The 25,183-nt window shown below is 37.5% G+C and overlaps 2 protein-coding genes across 8 annotated transcripts in view; one reads left to right on the top strand and one right to left on the bottom strand.

Annotated features, from left to right (window-relative positions):
* The window catches only part of LOC129732174 (uncharacterized), a 56,066-nt gene extending 55,542 nt beyond the window's left edge, over positions 1-524 (top strand). The window contains exon 6 of the mRNA XM_055692762.1: positions 358-524. Coding sequence (XP_055548737.1) covers positions 358-453 — 96 coding nt within the window. The 3' untranslated portion in view covers positions 454-524. The remainder of the gene's footprint in view (positions 1-357) is intronic.
* Positions 1-25,183, bottom strand: part of LOC129732172 (RNA-binding protein Musashi homolog 1) — an 83,113-nt gene that overhangs the window by 30,446 nt on the left and 27,484 nt on the right. For 4 of the 7 annotated variants that reach the window (XM_055692753.1, XM_055692755.1, XM_055692759.1 and 1 more), the window contains one exon: positions 8,983-9,003. The exons of the other annotated variants lie outside the window; for them this stretch is intronic. In XM_055692753.1, coding sequence (XP_055548728.1) covers positions 8,983-9,003 — 21 coding nt within the window. The remainder of the gene's footprint in view (positions 1-8,982; positions 9,004-25,183) is intronic. 7 annotated transcript variants of the gene reach the window in all.

Below are 25,183 nucleotides of genomic sequence, written 5' to 3'. Positions count from 1 at the left end.
TGGAACGCCCACTTAGCCCACTTTTGGGCACCAAGGCTTTGTGCGAATGGTTGCCAGCATTGAGTAGAGTAGGACAGGCTAGTTTTTTTGAATCATACGAGGATGAGACAAATAATTTAATTTGAGTGGTATCGCAGTTTTTTTTTTAAATCATCAACTCGAAAATAACAGAATCTGAAAGTCTCCATGATTCACAATGATCACCTATTTTTTCCCGCATTCTCCTGCTACCCTTAGACCTGCATTCACTATCGGGCTTCTAATTCATGACTTAAGACTACCCTTTGGTTTGATTTATATAGATCGCCTGCTATTCCACAATCAAGAAACTAAGCGCTTTATTTGGTTTATTTACAGGTATTAGCGTTCAACCAAGAAGTGAAGCCAATGCCGGAGCTGAATGAAGCTTTGTCCTATCGTGAGGAATACAACCAACAGAAACCCTCGGAGTAAACACAGCTTAAATCTTCAACGCCTAATGCACTAGCAGCTAGATGGGCCAATAAAGATGCCCCTTAGTGAAATTTGAATGTGTAGAACATTATCTAACAAGTATTAACGAAGTAGTAATACCCAGTACGAGCTGATGATAATCAGTACATGTTAACTAGTATTTCTCAAAAAATCATGCACTCTGGAGCATTTTTAGAATAGTTCAGTGAGCAAACAAAAAACCCCGTTAATGCATCGATGTATTTGCCCTAATGCACAGCACTGACAAACTGCTACTTAGGACTATCAGAGAGCAAATTTTCTAGCCAATAAATTATTCTCGCTTGATTCTTCTGTAATAGCAATCCAGTGGCGGTGGTATTTTAATCCCCTTCTCCCACCACACCCCCCTTCGGGAGTAGCTCGTGTTTCAAGCTAGTCGTGACCTGAATTGAGCGATTAGAGAAGCAACCAGATGCGACTTGGAAAACACTAAACAACTGTTGCTTTACACTGATGGGGCAACGTTCCATCCACTTGATGACTACCCTTCTCGGTTAACCTAGCCGATCGACAAAGCCGTCAAACGTCGCCGAGCGTAACTGCGTTGTTTAATCAGTAGTGAATTGTTGGGATTATTATGTTTACAGTTACAGAAATGTTTCAGAAAAATTTCACAATTTATAAAAAATAAAATTTTCACGCCCAACAATGTTTCTCTATCATCAGCGTTGTTCCGAACCACAGGTGACTAAAGTGCGATAAAATTGAGGGAATAATTGATCGTGTCAAATGTTGCCTAGTTTTGGGAAAGGAAGGAAAAATAATTTAACAGAAACTATTACGATTGTGGGACGAATTATGTTATGTATTGTTATTATATCAAAAAATTCAACTGATGTTTGTCTCAATGCAAAAAATTAACAACTAGAGACGGAGTTCAGAAGCCTCCGCAGATTCATTTCCGTAGCGTAAACTGAATTCCGCGAGAATAGCAGGCGAATCCATTTTCATATTCCAGGCGAGGACCTTCGCAACGAAGATAATTTGTGCGTTAGATCTTATTCTCTCCAACATCTCAATAGGAAGGCAGCCTCGTAGTATCGTGCCAAGAAAGATGCCTTAGAACCATACGCACGAATTTTTCTGGACATCTTCCATATGATCAATCCAGACGAAGCTTTTATGCACAGTGGATAGTGGAAACCATCGGTAATTCTAAAATTGAATCCCAGCTGTTTGTTGACTTTAGAAATTACATCTTCGTAATGTACCCGGAATGTAAGCTGGTTATCCAAAATAACGCCAAGATCTTTAACTTGGCTTACGCGCTGGAGAGCTTGCCCAGACAAACTGTATGGAAAGCTGATTAGTTAATATTTTCTGCTGAAAGTAATTACATGACATTTTTCTACACACAAGATAAGAAGATTACGATTGCTCCAATCACTAAAAGCATCAACCCACTTTTGTAGTTCCAGACAGATTTTCACATTGTCTGCGAAAAGTCGTGTATCTCGCGATAAAATAGTAGCAACGTCATTAATTAACAGTGAGAATAAAAGTGGGCCCAGAATGCACCCTTGCGGCACTTCAGAAGAAGTTGTTCGTAGAAGAATGTCATGATTTACAAGATCGAACGCAGCTTTGAAGTCCGTGTACACAGCATCCACTTGCAACCCGGCATCCATCCGCGAGAATACAACGGAAAGAACTGCGACAGATTGGTTGTGACGGATCTATGTAGGGCACTAGATATGTAGTTTTTGCACACATTATGATCTAATTTCTCGATAATTAAATGTTGCACGTGTCCCTTTTTTTGTGTATCGGTGTTAGGGCTTGCAATCCCGGGAACGATTTACCGGGAATAACTTTTTCCCGGGGATAACTTTTTCCCGGGGATAACTTTTTCCCGGGATTCCCGGATCCCGGGAACAGAAATATTGATTCCCGGGATTCCCGAGCTCTTCAAAAAATTCCGCAAAATTGAATATAATTTCCCATACAATTTTGCAATAAAATTATAAATACTATCAAAATACGGAACTAACGTCGTTAAAGTGTATAGCAGCTTTAAAAGGGGCATTATACGAAGTAAATATTTCTTTGAAATGACGGTCAATATTTACATTCCGAGTACTATCAATTTATTTGCTTCGGTTATTTGTCGAAAATATTTGCTGTCTTATTCAGTAAACGAAAAATGAGGCAAATGTTTGCTTCGTCCAATCTCATTCTTTGACAGTTAGTTCACTACTGAGCGAAAAGTGATTTCTTTCTCTGCCATTGATAAAAATTAAATTAAATCGATTAAGAAAATTTGAAACCCGTGAATCAATGCGACCAAAAATAAATAATTTAATAATAACTCAGTCAGCGTAATTTTGGGTCGTGGCCGCGATTTCACACGAAAAATCATCTTTGAGATTAATTACGTATACATTCAAATGCTCTGAAACTAACTTATTTAGAGTCATATTGAACAGATTATTAATTTTTCTATCATTTCCTTCTAGTTTGTCTCGGTCTTTCAAAGAAAACAACCGAGAGGCTAAATAACGTTCTAGTTGAACAATCAAAATTCTTACATGGAATCCTACTCTCTAATCAATGGTGATACCAATTACAAAAGGATTTGTTACGCCAATGAAAACTAGATTGATTATGCAGTTTTTTTTAAAATAATTCGCATCGTGTAATGCCACAGTAAATATATTTGATAAAAATTAGCGAAGAGGTTCTGATATAAACTTGAATAAGTTTTGTTTTGTAATTCGTTTTTCATTCGAATTGATATCGAAATTGTAAACGATTTTCAGATTCTTTTTATAATTCAACTTTTAATGAAATATCATTTTTGCTAGAAAATATTTTCCATTCCCGGTTCCCGGGAATTCCCGGGAAATGAGATTTTTTATTCCCGTTTCCCGGGAAATCAATTTCCGGGAATATTACAAACCCTAATCGGTGTGAGCAATGAATTTTTCCAACTAGCAGAAAACCAGCCTTATTGCAGAGAAAGATTAAACAACTTCAACATTTTTCAACATAGATGGCGGGATCCCGTCTGGTCCTGGACAAGTGGAATGTCTTAGCTTTCGAATTGCGCTCAAAACGTGCGCTTCTGCCACTTGGAATACTCCACAATCGAAAATGTCCTGCGGAGTATCGCGTATTGCAGTGTCAATCTGATCTGGCATAGCAACGGAAGACGATTATATCTCTCGAAGGATTATGAATGGACTTTATACAGTTTGTATATTTCCAAATCTCTAAATACATTAGAGGAATACACTACCACAATTTCAGCTAGAATTAAAGCAATAACCTTATGGGACAAAACTGAAAACGTATGTAATAAAACATTCTGGCAAACAGCTTGAACTAACTCAAAACTGATGTCTTGCCCCAAAAGCATCAATACAAAAAAAGACTTCACGATGTGCAATTCTGGTGAAAAGCGGTGAAATTGAATAGCATTCATCTTAACACTCTTTTTTCCAATTTACCGTCAAATTTTACTTTATTTTTCGAACAAATAGTGCAAATTTGAGATGAATTAGGGTGCTGAGTTGAATATAGAAGCGTTTACCCTACCTCTGTTTAGAAATCGTTTGTCAGAATTCGACTAAAACGCATGATAAAACAAAACAACATGATAAAACGAATCAGAACTAAGTTACTCCCGCGAAAATAAACAATGTTCTTAGCAGAGTGAAACAGTGTCAGTTTTGACGTAGGACTATGTCTATCTGTTCTATATTGAAGTCAGCCCTGCAAACATTCACTGTCATGGAAGGATTTTTAAATGAAATCGAAATGTTTGAGTTTCAATTTTCCACCCACGAACGAGCTGAGAATGAAAGAGACCTTTAGATCCAATCAGTTGACAATGATTGTTGGCTAGCAAAATTTCTGTGATTCCGCACACGCCGTGTTGCTTTAGCGATGTTTATGCGGTTGAGAATGTAGTACTCATAATAATTCATCGACTTCATGCAATGAATTGGCTCAAATCAAATAATTTTGATATGAAATCAGATATCTCATTTCATTCAATGACCGGACTTTTATTGAAAATAAACACCGCTGACACTAAAGTTGAGACAGTGAAAATGCGGTTGTCGAAAATTAGCAGTCCTGATTGGGGTATATTCTAAACAAATATGTAATATTGAGAGGAATCGGCTTTTCGAAGAATCGGCTAATAACATTTAGCCCCAAATTATTGCTGGGATTCAACACAGTGCATTAACAGGAAATGGAATTTGAAAATGAAACTTGGACAAACTTTAATGGAAAAATATATATTTTTTCCCAATTATTATGGGTCAACACCACATCGGAAAATCCGGGAATATCGTGAAATAGGTCAATTTTCAAAAATGGGCTTGAAGCAACCATTCAACCCGTCACAGCGTTTACGATTACGAAAATTTCGGATCTTCCGGAAAGCTATTTGGTGGCAATCTTGAGCAATTCTCGGTTACAAAACATTTTGCATTCTACTGGATGACCTGGAACGGTTTAGCGGTGTTCTGGTTATTAAGCGTTGTGTAAATTCAGGATAATGAGTCATAATGAACGTTACTCATTGATACATAGAGGAGAGATCTAGGTTTTTTACACACCTAAGACTATCGAGCAATAATGTATCCAACATGCTCAGACTAGATATGAACTATTTTTGCTCTCAACGATAAGATGATTATGTTTACTACCGAAAATTGTTGGTGATATAACCCTTGTTTATCTGTAAAAATTACATCAACAGGTCTTGTGGCCCAAATGATTGTCTTATACTAAAAATTACGTGCTAAAGTCAAAAAGCGGGTCTTCAGCATCTCGCGGCTGGTGTCAAAATCGAAGCTTGTAGCGTAACAATTGAAATGGCGCTGAAAACCGGTTATCGTGCTGAAGCTGCTGTAGTTCGTTCGCCTATTCTGAACGTGGAGAAAGAGGCTATTTCGCAACATGCGTGGTCGAACATAAATATTGAGTTGCTCGAGAATTGCCGGACAATCTATTCGTGAGGTCAGCACGTCGGAGACCAGGATATTTATTCATTTATTTATTTATTTATTTATTTGTACGATTACATTCATCTGACAAAGATAAGTCTCAATGAATAATAAAAAAACAGCAAAAACTTCACAATATTCTATGAGCATCAAGTAGTCGTTGACGGAACGTATTCATTGGTAAATCGAAGTCAAAAAACTCGAAAACATTATTAAAACGGAGGCAAATAACACGAATTGGATCATGGCAACCATATAGTCGATTCCGTGGTTCCAGATATAAGAAACTCCTTTGGCGCAGCGGTCTTTCAGGGGTGTATATGTTTAGTTGAGCCAATATAGCTGGATAGTCGATGTAGCCAGTCAGTAGTTTAGCAGCGAACACAGCTTGGTCTATTTGACGGCGAACCTCAAGTGGTTGAATACCAAGCAGACGACAACGGTCCTCGTATGATGGCAGGTTCAGTGGATCTTGCCATGGGAGATAACGAAGAGCATAGCGTACGAATTTTTTCTGAACCATTTCCTTTCTGTAGGACCAGTTTGCATGATATGGGCTCCAGATTACAGAATTAGACTCGAGAATCGATCGCAATAGGGCACAGTAAAGTGCTTTGAAACATAACGGGTCACGGAATTCATCGGCAATCTTGAAAATGAACCCCAATCGACGGTTTGCTTTGGCGATAATATTGTTATAATGGTTCTTGAATGTCAGCTCGCTATCTAAGTACACTCCAAGATCTTTCACGCACTGTACACGGAGAAGATGTTGTGACGATATGGTATAATCGTATTCGATAGGGACACGCTTTCTATTGATTGAAATTATGTTGCATTTTTCAACACTCAATGTTAAGCAGTTTGTTGCACACCAGTTCACGAACGTATTTAGATGTTGTATTGTAGCGCAACACAATCTCGTAGGCTATGTATAATTTTGAATATTTTTGTATCATCCGCATAAAACAGTCGACATCCGGGTGGTAACAAGAGAGAAGCGTCGTTTATAAAAATAGCGAAGAGTAGCGGGCCCAAGTTACTACCTTGAGGAACTCCTGAAACGTTCGAAAAACACCTCGAAACAGCTGAACCTGTTTTCACGCAAACACTTCGACTAGTCAAGTAAGATTTGAACCAGCGTACGGATTCTGATTGGACACCGAGTCGTATGTCCCGACGGATTTGCAGTGTATCTAAGTCGATGAGTCTGCACCGCTGTTCGTAGCTAGGTAGTCGGAAAGGGTTGTTCCACGGAAGTCTTCTGAGTTCTGAGAGCAAAACGAACAAATCTTCTTTGTACTGACTCGATTCTATTTACTCCATTCAGGTAGTAGGGATTCCACACTGAAGCGCAGTATTCCAAGTTGGAGCGCACCAAAGCGCAACACAGTGCCTTCGGGCAATAGATGTCGTTGAAGTTTTTGGCGATACGCATAATAAATCCCAAGTTTATGCTAGCTTTGTCAATGATAAATGTCATATGTTGTTTAAAGGTTAGTTTTGAGTCAAGCAATACTCTCAAGTCCTTGACACAGTTTGTGCATCGCAGAGGTGTATTCGACAAAATGTAGTTGAAATTCAGTAGACTACGCTTCTTGGAGAATGTTATTATCTCACCTTTGTCAGCGTTCAAGCCCTTGTTTAATTCATGAGGTCTCGGGTTTTTTGATATTCTAGTTTGTTATTGCATTCAATTTATGCAGAAAAAAAAAACAAATAGCTTAAATAGCTTAATAACTAAATGTTTTTCTGAAAAGGTATCGTGTTCGGAACAATTTAGACTATTTTCATGGTACACAGATTTTCATGTCACATTTTCACCATTAATTTTGCTTGATTTCATGAACAAATTACATTTATCGAAACAATCCATCTGTCTAGTTTACAGAAACAATAAATAGCAAATCCTACGTGAATTTATTAAAATATATCGTTTTCTAATCATAGAGCTTGTATCATGAACGTAACAGGGTGAATCAATATCGGAACAAAAAATGTATCACAATCGGACCAGCTATTTTTTTCAGATCCATGTCAAGTGGAGTATTTTCAGATAGGCAATTCAACTGCCTATGACCATTCTTAAAATTTCAAAATGGGTTCCTTCAAGGAAAAAACAAAAATTTTCTAGCAAAATCTTTGCCATGAATTGACCTTCGTGAAATCCATCATTATATCAAGTTGCCTACATTGAAACGGCGAAGTCTCAGTAGTAAGCTGTTCCAATCATGACCCAATGCTACTCCGATCATGATACAAAACAAGTGTTCCGACATGAAAATAACCTTCTAGTGCCCAAATTATTTTTTAGACGGACTTCGAAAAAATCACTATGAATCTGTATGAACATAAAAAAATGTATTTATTGAAGCATTTTAAAGGTTCAACTGAAGACCGTCTGAAGGCGACACTGGGCACCAGAGGGTTAAGATGTTATGGAAGCATTTTACTGAAAAATATACTGTATTTTTCAAATATTTTATTCCATTATTATTACGAATTGCGCTCGAAAATGGACCATTTTTAAGAACTTCTTTACTAATAGTATTACTTAAAAAATCTCAATGAAACATTCTGAATATCATCAAGAGAAGTTGTTTAATGATACCGGTTAATATTGGAAATAACTTTTTGTTAAATAGTGGTGGAATCGTACAATAAAAAATTGTTCCGATTATGGTACATTTTCGAACTGCTCCGATTTTGATACAAAATCCTATGATAATTTTCACCATTTTCCTAATATCTGGCTAAACTCCTGAAAAAGTTTCTAGGTCCAATATTTGGTTCGATTTTGATAACTCAAACGTAAAAAAATAGTCCTTAACTGGCAATACCTGTCAATTGAAAATAAACTCGAGCAAAACTTTTAGGCATAAAGCCACCTACACAACACGAATATAGTAGTTGGGATTCACTGAATGCCAACTACTATCTTCTCGTCGACCCGTACAGGTGTAATACACAGCGCCTTTAAAATAAATTTTGTTTGCTATTTTGTGTACTGAAGAGTTAATTTGTGACACACTCACGGTACTATTCTTTGTAAAATCCCCGTCATTTGATGCAAATATCGGCAGTTGGCATCTTCCAGCTGAAACCAGACCCCTTCCACCCCATCTCGACAGCTGCAATTACATCGGCAGCACCATTCCGAAGAGTTGCAAATGGCTTTTTTTTACCTCCCCAGAATCAGGTGAAAAAGTTACAACACTCATTCATTTTGTTTTTTGTTACTTTTGCATTTTGAATCGCGCTTTATGTTCTACCCCAGTGTATATAATACTGAAGTTGGAAAATGTTAAACATCATATAGTTCTAATTGATAACATGTTATTCCAAACAAAACTCGTTTTATTGCATTCCTATGTTCGTTGTTCAATTTTGGCCAGGGTGCGCGGAAGTGAGAATGATTTTGCTCCTAGACGAAACGAAACTTCGAAACTCAATAACCTTCTATTTCATCCAAGTTCGGGGAAAATTTTATTACTGTGTGTTGACCCCATATGCAGGCGATACTTACCTAAAAGTGGTTCCATGCAATCTGTATCGACGAAAAACAGAGAAAAAGAGAAAACAAGAGAGGACAAAGTTTTATAATTGTCTGCCTGTGAACAAATGTAGTTTTTCGGATGCAACAAACATATCTATAGTATTCGCATGGTTAGTAATTGAGTACTTTAGCGCAAGCAGGTATAGAATCGGAAAAAGGAAGCCAGACTCTCTTTTTAAGTCTACCAAACACAACACAACAGTTGGGAAATTTTTTTAAACCGATTCCCGAAGTTGGCAGCGCTTCGTCTCACATGGACAAACCACAAACCAAGATACGTGTATAACTTTCGATTGAGGAGAAGTATCCCGTTACACATATATACAACATATAGGAACTAACCTGAACCGTGTTACCAATAGGTTTATATCGCATGAAGTGAACTATTGGACGAAAACTATAAAGTATTTAAAAACAAGAATGTGCCTATTGACCTATAATATTTGACGAATCAAATCAATTTCAGTGTTCGATCTGTGCTCAACTCTGCGGAGGGTTCCACTACTTTCTACATATACTAATCCATCCACCACGACTTTCATTTACACCGAAACTATACTACACGATTATTGTCATGAACGTAAAATGGTTGTTTTTTAATTGCATTAGAAAACTTTAAAAAACAGTGGTTTCCGTGCTCATCGTGTAAAGAAGCATTATCGCATTTGCGGACTAAATCCCCTTCGAAGGATGGAATACTGTTCACGGATTGCGGCATGTGCGGGAAAATCGATGGGATTATCGTTTTCCAATGGGGCTTCAATGTTTGCTGGAGGGTTCTCGAAGCGACTCACACTCGCAGCGAAAACACCGACCTCTAATTAAGCCACAACGAATGGAGTCGACCTTTTATATTTTTGTGGTTTTCGTCGACGGAAATGAAAGTGTAACAACGATACGTTTGTTCTCTTTCGTAGGTACTTTTTTGCGGTGAAAGTAGATGCGATACATTGAATTTCCGCGTGGAAAGCGTTACTGCGAAAATGTTTGCAAAATAAAAATACCAATAACGAAACCAAAAATGAATATTGGAAGCGCGTTCACGCTTCGGATGAAGAAAATACCTATAACATCCTCAGGCAAAACATCCTTGCAAACAAATATTTCATTTCAAAGATTTGTCGTTCCTGTATCTTGAACTATAAAAGACAGAAAAACCGTCCTTCCAAAGTTTGTTTACTTGTTGGTAACATATGTCAGTGACAACAAGAGGCTTGTACTGGTTACATAATTCTTTAGGAAGGAAACTAATATGCGAATGCTGTGTGTCTCCGTGGAACCAACTCACTCAATACGGGCGTAGAAGAGTATAATTTTAATAAGGATTTTCAAATTGAAGCTTTGCGATAACAAGTTGCTATTGCCAACACCTACAATGATTTAGAAGAATCGCATTTGTGAGTAGCCTTCGTCATAAGGGCTGCAATAAACGAGACGCAGTACCAACAATTTGCTTAACATTGCATAAACTGTCTGTACACATTGTACAGCATTCTACCTCCTGATGCAATATAAAGAGAAACGCCCAACAGACACGGTGATGTCGGAAGCCTACATAACTTTTCTCGCAGTTGCCCGTGCTCCCATTGAAACAGCTTCGTTTCGACGTTTCGACGAAAGCCTGAGACGGCACCCATTTTCCTTTTCTTCCGATTTGAAGTTTTATTTCGGGCTCAACTAACCTATTTCTGCTCATCAGACGGAAACTCACCGCAACTATTATTGTACTGATTCATATGTTAGTTTGGGAAAAAAATGAAAATAAACGTACCCACACAACACATTTTTCCTGTGTTCCCGTATAGTTATTTTAAATATGCATTTTCAATTCATCCCACCCACATTTATATTCATACCTGAATTTTAATCCCACAACTTTGAAAACAATGCATTTCAAATGAAAATAAAATGCAAAACCATAACGGTGGATTGCTTTTTAAAGAAAACTAGCTCCTGATTATTTACGATGGTTCACTGCAGTGAAAAAAATCCCTAGCCCGTGTGGAACGTTCTTTTCCAGGTACGATAATTAAGGCTCCGGCGACGGTAAGGCGACAGTATAAAATCATTGGCATTCATTCGTGTCTTCTTGGAACTTATTCAAAAGTTTCCGCTAGACATGTACTGCACAGTATATGGCCTCCATTTCCGCTCAAGAACCCATTGAACAGTGTCGGTTCCCATCTCCTTTCCACTTTTTGAACTTTTTATCATAATTATTATATTATTCGAGACCGTGATGTAACAATTAAGAGAAGCAGTTCTAGGCGCTGCTACGATATTCTTCGAGCAAATTGAAGTAGTAAGTTTGTTACGACGCAATTAGAACGGGTAAAAAAATAGTTTACACAAAAAATAAACGAAAGTTCACCAATTAAAAGAATTCTGAGCAATTTCTAGAACGCAAAAAAAACACCCTCTTAGACGTGAGAAAAAATCCTTGCTGAAAAGGTGACTTCCAACAAGCGCGCAATTTTCATCTTGACATTTTTCCTCAGGAGTAACTTTTCCAAAGGAGGCGTTCTCGAAACTAAATGATTTATTGTTGCAAAAACATCACCCAAGAGCTACTAATCCAATCAAAACAACATCAAAGACAATGGCGTAGATAAATATACCACTTTACCTTATTGTTTCAGTTCATTCATTGTTTAACCTATTAACTAAATTTTGTAGTCATTTTTTTTACAACAAAGCAGCGAAAATAATAATGATTGTTTTATTCCTGCAATGCAGCAGAAAATGTTTGTAGCCTTAAATTACACAAACTTGAAAAACATAATGTCTATGCTGTACAACACAAGCTGAGTAATTATCAAGATGGTAAACACTAATTAAGAAAGTGAAACAAAGACTCTGGAACTAAGAATTATGAAATTATGATATCCCGCAACAAAATTCGCAATCCTTCGAAAAAGTTCCCGTAATTTAAATATCGTATCTAACAAAAATTTGGCCCAATAAATGTAAGTTATTTTCAAATTCTTTGGATGAACATTATTCAATCTATGCTTTTTTTTCTTGCTGAGAGATACAAAACACGGTTTTACTGCCTCCCAGCTGCATTATATGACGATGTTTTTTTCTGAGTTTGTCTGTTCGTCTACAATACTTCTAACAACCGGTTGTATCACAAATGCAATCACTACGTATAGAAATGCGTAGGATTATCCAAATGGAAGGCCTCTGAGCAATAACGTTCAGTAGCAAAATCTGTTTTAATAGAGGAGTTGATGCCAGCTGAAGCATCGACAATTCATGTATTTATTCTCAGGTTAGAATACGACATTTCATCCGTATTCATCCATCGACCCTGTGAAACGTTAGCTTATCCTTTATCGACTATAATTCTACCCCAGAAAGGTCATATAATTATATCAACAGTTGGCTCTACATTTGACACAATATGAAAATTTATAAACAGCTTAATGCGCCTAAAAGTTATTAAAGATAATCAATACAAAAATAGTTTATCATACTCCCCGCTGAATTTTTAATGACAAAGCACCCTAATTGAAACGAAGTATCCCGGATGGATTACGACTGGGCCATTCCGGTTGACAAACTATACGCACGCAGCAGAATAGGCTTTTCCTGTATCGCTCCCTTCGCTTCGGGCAAGGACACAAGCTCAGACATGAGCAAAAACATTGCTGCGGTGTCTGTTCAAACATTCTCACCGTGGCCGATGCTCTACCTCTGCTGCTGTGACAGGGATGATATAGTACTAAGCCATAGACTTGTTTAACAGCCATGTGACTGGTTGGCTCTTATCTGCTGGCTTCGAGTAGCTGCACTAATTGGTTTGCTTGACCAAAATTACTTCCTTACTATTATTTGCTGTACCATGTCACACCACCAGCGGACACGACAGGATAGCATAGGTGTGTATGATACGCATCTGCGGTACGGAACTAACACCTTTAAGAAAAAGATTACATGTGGCAGGTCCTAATGTATGTATTCCGGCTGGTGTTAATACGGCCGGTCAATGATACCAGTGAGAGATCCTTTGAGATTGGATTACTGCTATTACGATGAAATGGGTTGCGTTATATATGGGGATTTAATGGATTTCGAGGGTTCGGGAAAGGATTGCTGCATCGTGTGACCGGCGCTCTGGCTGCAATCACTGATAATATTAGATACACACATGTGTGGATCGGGCAACGAAACCTTTGATCAAAGTATCTATGGTTCGAACCGCTATAGACTAGTGTGTATTCTTCTCAATGACAAACGGGAAGTTATGTTTTTTGTGCAATTTTATGTACAGCTAATTTGTTCAATAACAAAGGTCGAATCCCAACGGAGAAGTCATGCAAGAGAGAAATTTATATTTTGTATCTACAAAATCTATAAACTATCAATGAAAATTTTCCTTTGCACAAAATTTAGCACCAATCACGAGTGCGCCATACTTGTTGCAACTTCTGGCACTTAAACGCTGACATTAAAATTATATTTTAGTTTTTTATTCGGTACAAAATACAATTAGCGAGGATACGTTCCCGAGATTTTATGTGTATTAGAGTGCCTGGCCTAAGCAACAACACGTTTATCGCACTCGTTGAAAAGTTTATGCTTAATGATTTTTGTACCAGACATAACAGTATACCACTGGCTCAACTCACACCAAGACTGCGAAATTGAAAAAAACATTCAATTTTCGTAAGAAAAACAAATATTGGAAAAATAACTTTTTACTGACACATATTTCTTTGAAGTGTTGGATGTGCTTCTCGATTGCTTTTGGATATTGTTTTCACTGCTAAAAAATTAAATGTCGGCCATATCTATCTGCTATACTTATTTTAATTTGTGATAAATTCATCGTGCGAACGCTTGATGACTATACCAGGAAACAATATAAAATAAACAGTGAAGTTAAAGCAGCGCTATTAGTTTTAAAGCATACGGAATAATAAAAGAGCAGTGAATTGGTCTACAAAAGAATTTAGTACAGGGTTATAAACAAGTTGTTTGAATTGAATATAGGGTAACGGGGGTATTTTGACCCACATGCATATTTTGGCCCACCCGGTAACGTATTACGCATTTTATCTGATAAATTCAATGAATTTTAGAAAACTATGCATGCCACATTGAATAACACACCTAAGAATCATACTACACTATAATTTTCGGCGAGAAATTGGCTCTAGGTAGTATTATTTTGGAATTAGTTCATACATATTTAAAGTCATGGCTGAGTCAACCCAAAGTCAAGAGGAAGTGGTATTATACAAGTCAACGTCCGGAAGCTATTGTAACAAATATGTATGCTTATGAAACAATTCGTTGTTGTAGTAACTTCAATAAAATATCATAGAAACAGTTTGTATACTCTAACAAGTTGGAAAAAGTTAAAATAGTAGTTTAAGGCATGGCCGAAATATGTTTGTCTTTTTCTAAAGCGAACATATTTTGACCATGCCAAGTTTTAACATCTCTTTGATTACCGTTCGGCCGTTGCACGTGTACAAAGAAGCAGCTTGTGACAATTTACAGGTAATTACTTCTTAATTTATCACATTTAACGATATGAAATTAGATGAGAATGCCTGTCAAACCGCTATAAGCAAAATCATTTCATTTTTAGATGCCTAAAATTTACAAAAATTCACAGCAGGATGTTTTCCTCAAGCCCATTATTTTTGCTCTAAAAATACCGATGATGATCTTAAATATAATTAGTCCGAACTATTTCCATACACGTCTGTAGATATAAAGGTGGGCCAAAGTAAAAATTTGGTGGACCAATATATGGTTTTAGTACTTCGTAGAAATTTTGATATTTCTAGGATATTTTTCAATATATTGTATTGTTGAACGGTGTATATTAGAATAGATATTTAGCTTTTAGCAATGGTATAATAGAGTAGGCATTTATGTTGAAAAATTGTGTTTGTTTTTAATGAACTGTGCGAACGCTTCCCAAAGCTGGCCAAAATACCCCCGTTACCCTACTTGTTTTAAACCCTAAATTCTATCGTCAATATGGCAACAAAGCTATCAAACTACTCAGTCAAAACCATCAAACAAGTCGTTAGAATTGGTTTTATAAAACTTTTCAGAGAAATCTTTTAAGTATTCATAAACTTTTGCAGCAGTTGGATATATGGATAAATCTATTGGAGTTATCATCAGAGTCACCATTATAGAATTATAGGTGACAATGCGACACTGGAATTGTTATTTGCGTTTAATAATTAAACCGTTTGGCGTATTATTCATGAGTCACATTAAACTAAAATAGCTAAAAGTCATTTTCGGTCAGAGGAAGTTTGTTGCTAATGTACATAAGAAACAAAACGTTACGTGACATTTTTATATTTCTATAGAAGCTGGACTGATTTGTTAAAATGAAAAATAGATTGCTAATATGTTGCACAAACATTGCAGAAAGATTCTCATATCTATAAAAGAGTGCTAAACAGTTGCACACACAAGGTAGCACCAGTATTTTGATGCCTGCATAATAAAATCTGAATAAATAGCGGATTATAGATTTATACGACTATAGTCTATTTCAGAAAAAAATGCATAATGGTTGTCATGGATTCTAGACAGGGTGGCGAAAAAGTTTTCAAAATTAAATTCCCTGATTTGCAATGACATTCTCTAAAATATAACATTGATTCCCCTGATATTTTTTAGCATTCAGTATTCAAAAGTGCAATGTAGATGAATGCAACTCTGAAATTCATGTCAAAAAAGTGTTTGATCGGATATGAAACCATATACACGGTGACAAAAAAGTCCGGTCACACTTTTTTGGGGTCGCCTGTAGCCTACACGTTGCATCTCTCTGGTGCCATCTATATGTCAAATGAAAGGGTTAACTTTGCTGCCCAAAGTGGCAGAGTTTCGTTTCTGTGCAGTTTGTTCACATTGAGTTGTGAGCCATGGCAGAGTTAAGAGCAGCTGTTATCGCTGAATATGTGAAAGGGTACAAACCCGGACACATATTCAAAACCTAAAACCGCTCGGAATCAACCGAAAATTTGTGTACTGGACCATAAATCGATACCTAGAGACCGAGGACAAGGCACGATCTGGACGACCAAGGTCTGTGAGAACTCCAAGGCTGAAAAAGATTATACGAGACCGGAATCCCGCCCAATCTGCACGGAAGCTGGCCAGGAACCTTAAAATGAATCCCTGTAGTCTCCCCTGAAGATGTCACTGACCAGTGACGAAACGTCGGATAGTTTAAAATAAGTCGTTCTAATTTTTGTGACTGCTCAGCCGAAAGTATAACATAAATACACGAAATTTGTTTTGATAATTTAATTATGCATCACCACTAATAATGCTTATTACTGAGTTTCACAGCTTTCCGTGTCTGTCAAATTGAGATTGTCACAAGAATAAATTACAGGTCGATTGATAGATACTGTATCCCTGCGGAAAGTTCGAACAGGTATGAATATTTTTTCCTGAATAGAGCAAACCAAAAAATAATAAATAGGTCGGACTCGATTATCCAGAGAATCGGAAAGAAATCACTCCAGATAATCGAATTTTCCGGATGAAACAAAATGTTTCCGGACAATCAAGACCAAAACTCCGGCTAATCGAGTCCGACCTGTATGATGAAATTCGTTTCCTCTTTTTTTGCAAAAAAAACTAGTCGACACTCGGGATCAGAGGGCTCGAAATTTAGAACCATTTCTTATATTTTACTGCCTCTTTAACAGAACTTACTTTACACATATAACGTCTCATTTCACATAAACTGACTTTTTGCGCCACTGAATGGGCCTGAAAATACTCAACATTGGGTGGTACATAATTGATCATATTACAGACGCCGGAAATGGATTCAAAAACATCTGAAATTGATTCCCGGCTTCTGACTACCATTCCGATGCCGTGTTGTTTTCCAAAAACCGTAAGCCGCAATCTTGGCGTCTGGAGTTTATTTCCAGTTTTGCGAACAAGTTGTCCAGGATCCAAAAGTAGCCATGTTGGATTATTTTTTCAAGCGCCTGGAAATATCAACCGAAACCGAAGGTATATTTTATTGGTTCATCTAAGAATTCGCAATAATGTCTGAAGTGTATTTTCGGCCTCAATTGGATTTAACCAGTTTCTGAAATACTCATATTTCATTTTTGGCTTTCCAGGAATCAAAAGTCAAAATCTTGAAATTCAAAATCACGTTGGTTTTGGTGTTCGGTCATTTTACAGCCGAATAACATTGGAAACGAAGGGAACAACACCAATAAGATAAACTACGCGTTACGGAATTTCATTTAACAAGAACAAAATACTTAGAGAAACTCTAGGAAAGGTTGAATATTTCTATTTTATAGTAAAGGGAGAAAATTTTTGAATCTCAATTGTTGAAATATCGCTTTGAAATAACTGATGTCTTGGTTGCCATTCGAGTTCTAATATTTTAAAGCATTACACTAAGGTCTTTTTTCACGCGAAGAACGTGTTCAAAATTTGTATGGGACCGTGAAAAAAACATTTTGAGTTGAAAATCTAATGAGAGCATTACTCGCTGAAACCGTCCCACTGGTGACACGAGGTCTTTAAAAAAGGATATTTTGGTATCTAAATGGTTGAAAGTATTGAAAAAAAAAGAAAAACCCTCGAGCAACAAGAGATCAAATGTTTTTTAGAAAGTTGTATTTTAAGCAATTCTTGATCTTTTTGGTGATCTATTTCTTATTAATTTGTCATTGAACCTCCTACAACTAACACGTTGTAAAGAAGAATGAAAGAGCTTTCATTTAAAGAAGAATAAAATTGGCCGCTATTCTTGGTTTTATAGGAAAAACATGCTTTTGAGCAAGTTCGCAACCACCCATTTAAAATTTGACACCACCATTGGAAAGCTGAGAAAAAATGCTTTAAGATACATTCATAAAATTACCTTACCATTCAAATCACTTTTCGGAATCGAGCTGCGAGTTGCAGATCGGCGTAAAAGAATGACAAAAATCTGTGCGTACAGTATGGGTCTTTTTATACTTTCTATACTTAGGACAAGAATAAAATCGATCGTCAAAAAATTCATAATATATTTTTAGTACTTAAAAAATAAGTATGTGAAAAAAAATCCACAAAAAAGTTGATGATGGAGAAGAATTGCAATTAAAAGAAACGTCGGATGCAACATTGATGAAAAATGGTCAAAAACATAACATAATTCTAATGCACACGTTTATAATCTTTTGTCAGTGAAGTTTCCAAAACGAACGTTTTTTTGTCCGTGGCTAAGAGCTGAAAATAACATGTTTTTGAATCAATTTCTATTTTCCTTAAACAGAAAATCTTACTAAGATTTGAAGGCGGAATAGGGTTTGGAGAAATTTTACGATGCCCTAATATGTAAAAGGAGCATCGAAAATTTCATAAAAGGCTCTTACGTTATTTGAGTGAGACGATTCCCGGAAAAATAATCTCAGTTTGCGCGTTCTGATTGAAAACCTATCCAAAATATCTGGTTGTTGTTCGCTGTGAGATTCAAGACAAATGATAATAAAATATTTTTGAATTTTCGGATTCTTAATTTGGATCAATTGTCAACTCAGCAGTAAAATAAGATAAAGGAATTAGGATGAATGATATAATAAATTTGAAAGGCGAAAGCGAAGTTCTCGTTTTCTTTTTGTTTTCAATAATAAAGCGACTTTATTTTAAAAAGCATACAATCGCTTGTAAATGGCTTGGCGGGTAGCTACTAAAGAAGCTGAAGCAAGCTGTTCCTGCGTCTTGCAATTCTTGCAATTCAGCGTCTTCAAAGGTTTTTGGACATTCGTTAACATCGAAATTACCGTTTCGAAAGCAACGAGACATATCACTGCACATTGTTTCATTTAGAGCAGCATTTACGTAAACTTTTTTCAACTCTCTATGCGGTTAAGCCGCCGTTTTCTTGGAATGGAATGAAAAAGTAACACTTCACGCAAATGACATATATTTTCACACAACTAAAAGTACACGCAAAAGTTCAAGCTTTAATCATCCAATGTGTTCTTCAATTCGCATATAATTTGCTCTGACTTCGCACAACGGATGCGTGAAACGCATAACGCAAAAGTTGTACAAGGAATAGATTAACAGAGATTGAAACCAGAATATGTATCATATACACAAAAATCGTGTTGTTTCGGTAAACTTCGATTTCGGGCGAACGATCAGTTTCGAGGCGCTCAAAAAACCGCTTTTTACTTTCGTGAGCCGGTGCATATCAACGGCTCGTGCATCCTTAAAAATCATCAGCAACCGAAACAGCCAATAGCGAGCCTTGTAGCCGCGGAAGTTATTGACGCTGGTGCCAGTAACGCGAAATCGAATGCATGTGAACAAAACCAGAGTCATAGTTAAATGCAAAATGTTTTGAACAAAAAAACAAACTCCCAGCTGGTCTCGAGGTACGATGCTGACCTAACCAGCCAGTCGTCGTAGGTTCGAGTCTCGGCTCGGGAGAGACTGTTAGTGTCAGTAGGATCGTAGCGCTAGCCCCGCAATTGTCCTGTACACTCAACAGTTGGCTGCGAAGTCTGTGTATAAAAAACAGAAGGTCGAGTTCCGATACGGAATGTAGCACCAAGGCTTTGCTTTTTTTTTTGTTTTGAACAAATATAATGTTTTCGTTTATAGTTAATGATTGAATGCACTTTTTTAACGATGCCAGTCTTCTGAACATCGGTTGATGCTTTACAAGTGTAGTAATTTGGAGCTGCGTAATACATTGAAAACATGCTAAAGCATCGAATGTGCGTAATTTCGCTCATAAATGATATGGTTACGCACATTCCAACTTTTGCGTGTATATGATGCCACCATAAAATCTTGGATGAAATAGAAAGTGCCCATGCAACACTAGTCTCGCACCCGTGTCACATATCCATTCTATTTATTTAAAGAAGACATTAGCCATATATGGCAGTAAAATTATTCATATATTCCGACGTTTTCTAACACCCACTATCGCTTTCCTATGTCTGGCGACTTTTCGGAACAGAAACGAACTTTGGATGACGATTTTTGAACTGAAACCAGCACCTAAGTTTGGTTCCGACGTCGATCACTAGTTTAAATTAACGATGATCACGTTACGTGCAACTATTATAAACGCAGCTCTGGGCGTTCTAATCTTCTGATAGTCAAACTTTTGCGTGAAAAATGGCATTATTTCTTCAATTCGACTCCGTGTAAAACTAAGAGACAAGTGTTACGGCGTTGTGGTTTATATTATAGATAAAACTGGTTTCGTTTCCATAAAGGACTGGAAATCAATTCAAACGCCTATTCAATATAACCTATTTAGAACGTATGCATAGCGTGTTCAAAAACGCTTGTCCATTAACATCGGGGAATTGAAATTCGTGGTTTGTGTTTCGGTGTGGATTTGTCTACGTAGGTCAAGATAACGTAACCATGAATTGCGTTCATTTCAGCATAAATGCTCGATAAAAAAAATAGTTGTAACAAAAAACAAGTCATAGCCAGAAAATGTTTCCACAATTGAGAAGACACGAAGAAACCAGTTTCCATAAAAGAAAAAATAAATTAGTGATGTCGTTTAACAACAGGAAAAATAAAAAAACACCTGTTAACTGTCCGATAATATGGTCAGTGTTAATAAATTTGAAGGTCTTTTTTAAAAACGGTTAACATGTTTGGGGTGCTGAAATTCAAGTTTCTTTTAAATCCGAAAGATTATTAAAAGCTTGAAACAAGTCCTAAATTCTCTCAACTACTAATTCTCTCAACTACTAATACTAATTCGAAGTTCTAACACATTGTGTTTTCGTTTCGTCGTGTTAGATTTTACAATCGGCAGTTAGTTCAAAAGCATCTCATTGAAATAAAAACAAACATAAAAGTTGACCCATATGAACACATACACAAAAAAGTACACGTAAAGTGGAAGTGCCCCTACCAACTAGTTTCACGATCAATGTATAGTACAGGGTAGTAACAGTAGTGATGAAAATGGAGAGGAGAATGATTGACAATCAAAATCGGAAAAATATACTATTTACTATCCCATTACTACAAGTGCTCTGGAAACTGTTTCCTTAAACTAAAACAAAAAACAAATGGTAACCAAACTCTGATTACTAATAATTCATTGAAAAAATCTTACTAGCAAGAGATTATACCAGCACAAAGTCTGTCTATCGTTAGAAATATTTACATGAAAAAAAGTAATTTATCAACACTACATAAACAATACCTATCGCAAATCAACCACACCGCGGGCTTCAGCTCCACAACACCACCCTGTGCGCTACCATCGCGGTTTTGACTGACGGACGCATCGGTAACAAAGCTCGGCGCAAAGCAGACGAGCGGAAGAAAACAAACAAGGATCTTTTAAGACATCGGCCGTCCCGACCGACAGCTTAAGATTACGTTACATCTAACAACTGCCGGCTGGTGGCGAAGAGCACATCAATTAGCGTCCATTCTTTTGTACGCGCTAAGTGGGGTAGACGATCTGCGATTTCGTTTCCTTTCACACCCCGCGGACGTAATTTCAAGGTTCACGCTTTTAATGCAAATGTGCACGCTTCTGCACAGCATCTGGCTGACTCTGCTAGCTGTACTAGAGCAATATGTTGACATGGAGCTGAATTCAGCGAAAGAAAATGGAACTGTGTAAACAATGCTTCCACACCGGTTTGTTATAGTTGTACTGGCGCTTACGTCCGGTACGAACACTTCAAAAATAAGCTCAACGACAGCAAGCTTAGCTATACTGAACTGACGACCGTTTGATATTTAGCTGTTTTTTGATACGAGCTGTGTAGACGAAATCTACATTTTATGTAAATTTTAGCTCGATAGTAAAACTTCTACCTTTTGTAAGTTTGCCTTTCAACACGTACTAGGGGGTGTAAGAATGTTGGATCATATCATCAAAATAAAAGTTGTTCCACCTCCAATAAAAAACATTAAATTTGTTGTACGTTTTTTGTTCTTATCGTAAATGATTTATAATATGTTATTACGTTTAGATTCACTAAGTGAGGCTGATTGTTATCCCTAATAGTGAACTACTTTTCGACTTTTGCTATCGGATCACTTTCGCGCATCGTCCGACAGTGAGAAGCATCATTATACAATTTAAACTTCACCGAAGCAATGAATCAACAATCGAATGACTTTTTTCGCTACCCAACCGAACGACTCTGTTCCGCTGGGCACATAGCTTATTCACAGAACTTTTGGAACGAACGGACAATAAACTTCGGCTCTTTAGCTGTACGCCAAGCGACACCGAACAGAAACTTGGACCCGGCGTTCATTTTTCCATTCCTCAACATTGGGCGAAGGAAAAACGGCGCGCAAAAAAAAAAGAAACACTTCTCGTATTCCATCTGCTGTGGCCTGCTGCTGCTGGAGGTTCTTCGGGGCCTGCACGCGCACCATCTACCATCAATCGACGTCCGCACCACACACCAATGCCGCGCGCACAGTTTCCGCTCGCACAGACTCTTGGTTGGCCTATAACGACCACCACCTTGAGACGGTCTGCTCGACACGGTGGTTGGGCCATATTTATTATAGGCTTGGGAAAAATGAGGCAATCGGAGAGACTAGGGGGTGGGGGGGTTGTTAGGCAATTCAGAAATTTAATCGCACTGAGGTATAATTCAGTACTGCAGGGATTTGTATGTTGGTGCGATTCATTGCTCGATATTTTTACTTTACAAATAGCAGCTATTGAGTTTCCCTAACAGATCGGGCTACTAATTTGGGAATTTAGGAAATCTCTTTCGGTTTGGGATAAAAAGGCGACTATTATTGCTCCCTGCGACAAAATATGACATCCATTGAAAAGGCAGTTAAAACAGAAATTGATACATTATTTTAATAACGATGAGGGGTGCTGTAATCGTTCGATTCCATTGAACGAGAAAATAATGTTTGCACGCAGTTGAACACTAATCAGTTTCTGGACTTTTTAATTCAACTTTAATAGTAAATATTTTGCCTCGCAATAGTCCTTTGATGAGGCGATAAATTCCTCATGAGTGCTAATAAATCCTTTTAAAACTTGAGAAAAAGATCACAGGAAATCAAATTTGTTTTTTGTTATACAATATGCTCGTTTTCCTAACGCAGTCTCCAAAAAAGTAGATGAAATAATTTCTAGCAAAGGGTGATTGGCTAGCAATATTTAGTAGGCAACGAACTTACTTATTTTGTAGGTAACGAACCGTCATTGGATTCAGTTACAACAGGCAAATAGTGCAAATGATATAAAAGCATATTCGTATTGTGCAAGTTGGGGTCTTCTTTCTAACCCATACGGATGATTCGATTTGTACCCATAGTATTAGATTTTTCCTGGGAGGTCTTTCCAGCCGATCATGGATACAATTGCATAAATCTCCACAAGATTTAAAGGTCATCCAAAACAAAGGGCAGAAGGTCTTCACCAATAGGTACTACAAAGGTATCAAAATCCTTCTTGCATCCATCCATCTCACAGACAACTGAGCAAAAATTTAGGGTTTGGGGTAAAGCCGCAATTATTTTCCAATTTTCCATTTGAACTCCGTCCAGACAACAGAACCCTGGAATGGAATGCGAGTAACTGGGAATTTTTTCGCCTTCACCCGAGGATGGCTCCAAGCGCGATTGTTGCATCATACCGAAATTGTGTAATTTATAGCCGTGAACCGTCTTCAAACGAAGCATGAAAACTCTTTTGTGCGCTTTTCTGAAAACGGCTACATGATTGCAAATTGGATGCAAAGAAAAACATAAAGTACACGCCGCAAAATAAACTTCTTACCAATTCCTCACCCCGCCCCCTAATTCCACACCAATTTCCTGCTTGTCACTGATCGGTGCAAGGCGTAGAGCTACGAGTTCACCTTTCTGCCTTGGACTTTGTGTGCTTTTTCACTCTGAATGTACTTTCGTTTCTCTTTCATTTGAAGTTTTTAGTCTGCATGCCGTTTACAAAAGGCTTCCTATATCGGTAGTCTCTGCTGTCTTCGACCACCCCGTCATTCATCGGGTATTCACCAATTCCCATTCCGTGCTGCTCTTTGTATGGTTCTACGTATACTTTCGATCTCTTTTTGTATACCGGCCCGCTCAGTTCAGTTCAGCTCAGCTCAGCTCAACATTGCGGACGACAACAAGCTGAGCGCTAGCACAAATCTCAGACGGATGGAGCAACAAGGGAGGCGGACTGAATCGTAACGCTGCATGCTGTGGGGAAGCTGCCTGTAACCTTACACCAGCCACCAGGGCTAACCCTGCGCTCAGTCTCAGTCGACGACGTACATTTACGTCATTTATAACAACCATACACAACGCCATACATAGGAGATGTCTGCATGAACGAACAAACGCGCAACCAGAGAGCACAGTTGCGAAGTCTGTATCAAACGGAGAGAAGGTGTTTTTAAATTTTTGTTATTACCATAATTCTCTCTTTTAAGCACTATCGTTAGACAGTGTATAAGTCAACTATACCCACGCTGATAAACCTTTGCTAGCGCCATTATCGGCTGGTTCGAGCAGTTGTATTATCGAAATGAACTTGAACCGTAAACCAATACGTTTCGATTATTTCGTCGTTTCTAGAACTAACAAGGAAAAAGCTCCGCCCTAAAGTCAGCGCTTTGCATACTTGAATCGTAAGTTAGTTAAGATCCAATAATATTGTAATTAGTATGTGTCGGGTCTTTCGGCGAGACCAAATAAATGTACGAGTTAGGCCCTGCTTTACATTTCAACTTCACCGACTACCACTGAGCCGAAGAACCGTAAAGTTTAATGTGCCCATGGTTCGTCAACGAAGAGACGGTGTACCTTATTTGTGCTTTTACGAGATCACAAGAGGCTATAAACGTTTTCTGCATAAGATATTGTTATGAATTGTTCAACGTACTTGGAAGATGAAAAATACTTCCTTATACGATTGCAGGAAGTCTATCTACATCGAGAATGCGATGCGCTTCGCTAATGGAACAAATGATTCTAATCAATTTGGCTAACAAGAAAGGATGAATTTTTGCTAAATTACAGTTCACTTGTATAAAAAAACGACCTTTTTGCTGCAGCTACAGTATTTACCGAACATTTCATAACAATTTAGAGCGATACGATGCTTGGTCGATTTTTACATATCTAAAATATGATGAACCAAGCTGAGACATATGGTAAACAATCCGCT

This window comes from Wyeomyia smithii, chromosome 3 (genome assembly GCF_029784165.1).
Source record: "Wyeomyia smithii strain HCP4-BCI-WySm-NY-G18 chromosome 3, ASM2978416v1, whole genome shotgun sequence".
NCBI classification, from domain to species: domain Eukaryota; kingdom Metazoa; phylum Arthropoda; class Insecta; order Diptera; family Culicidae; genus Wyeomyia; species Wyeomyia smithii.
This window is presented reverse-complemented; position numbering and strand designations above follow the sequence as displayed.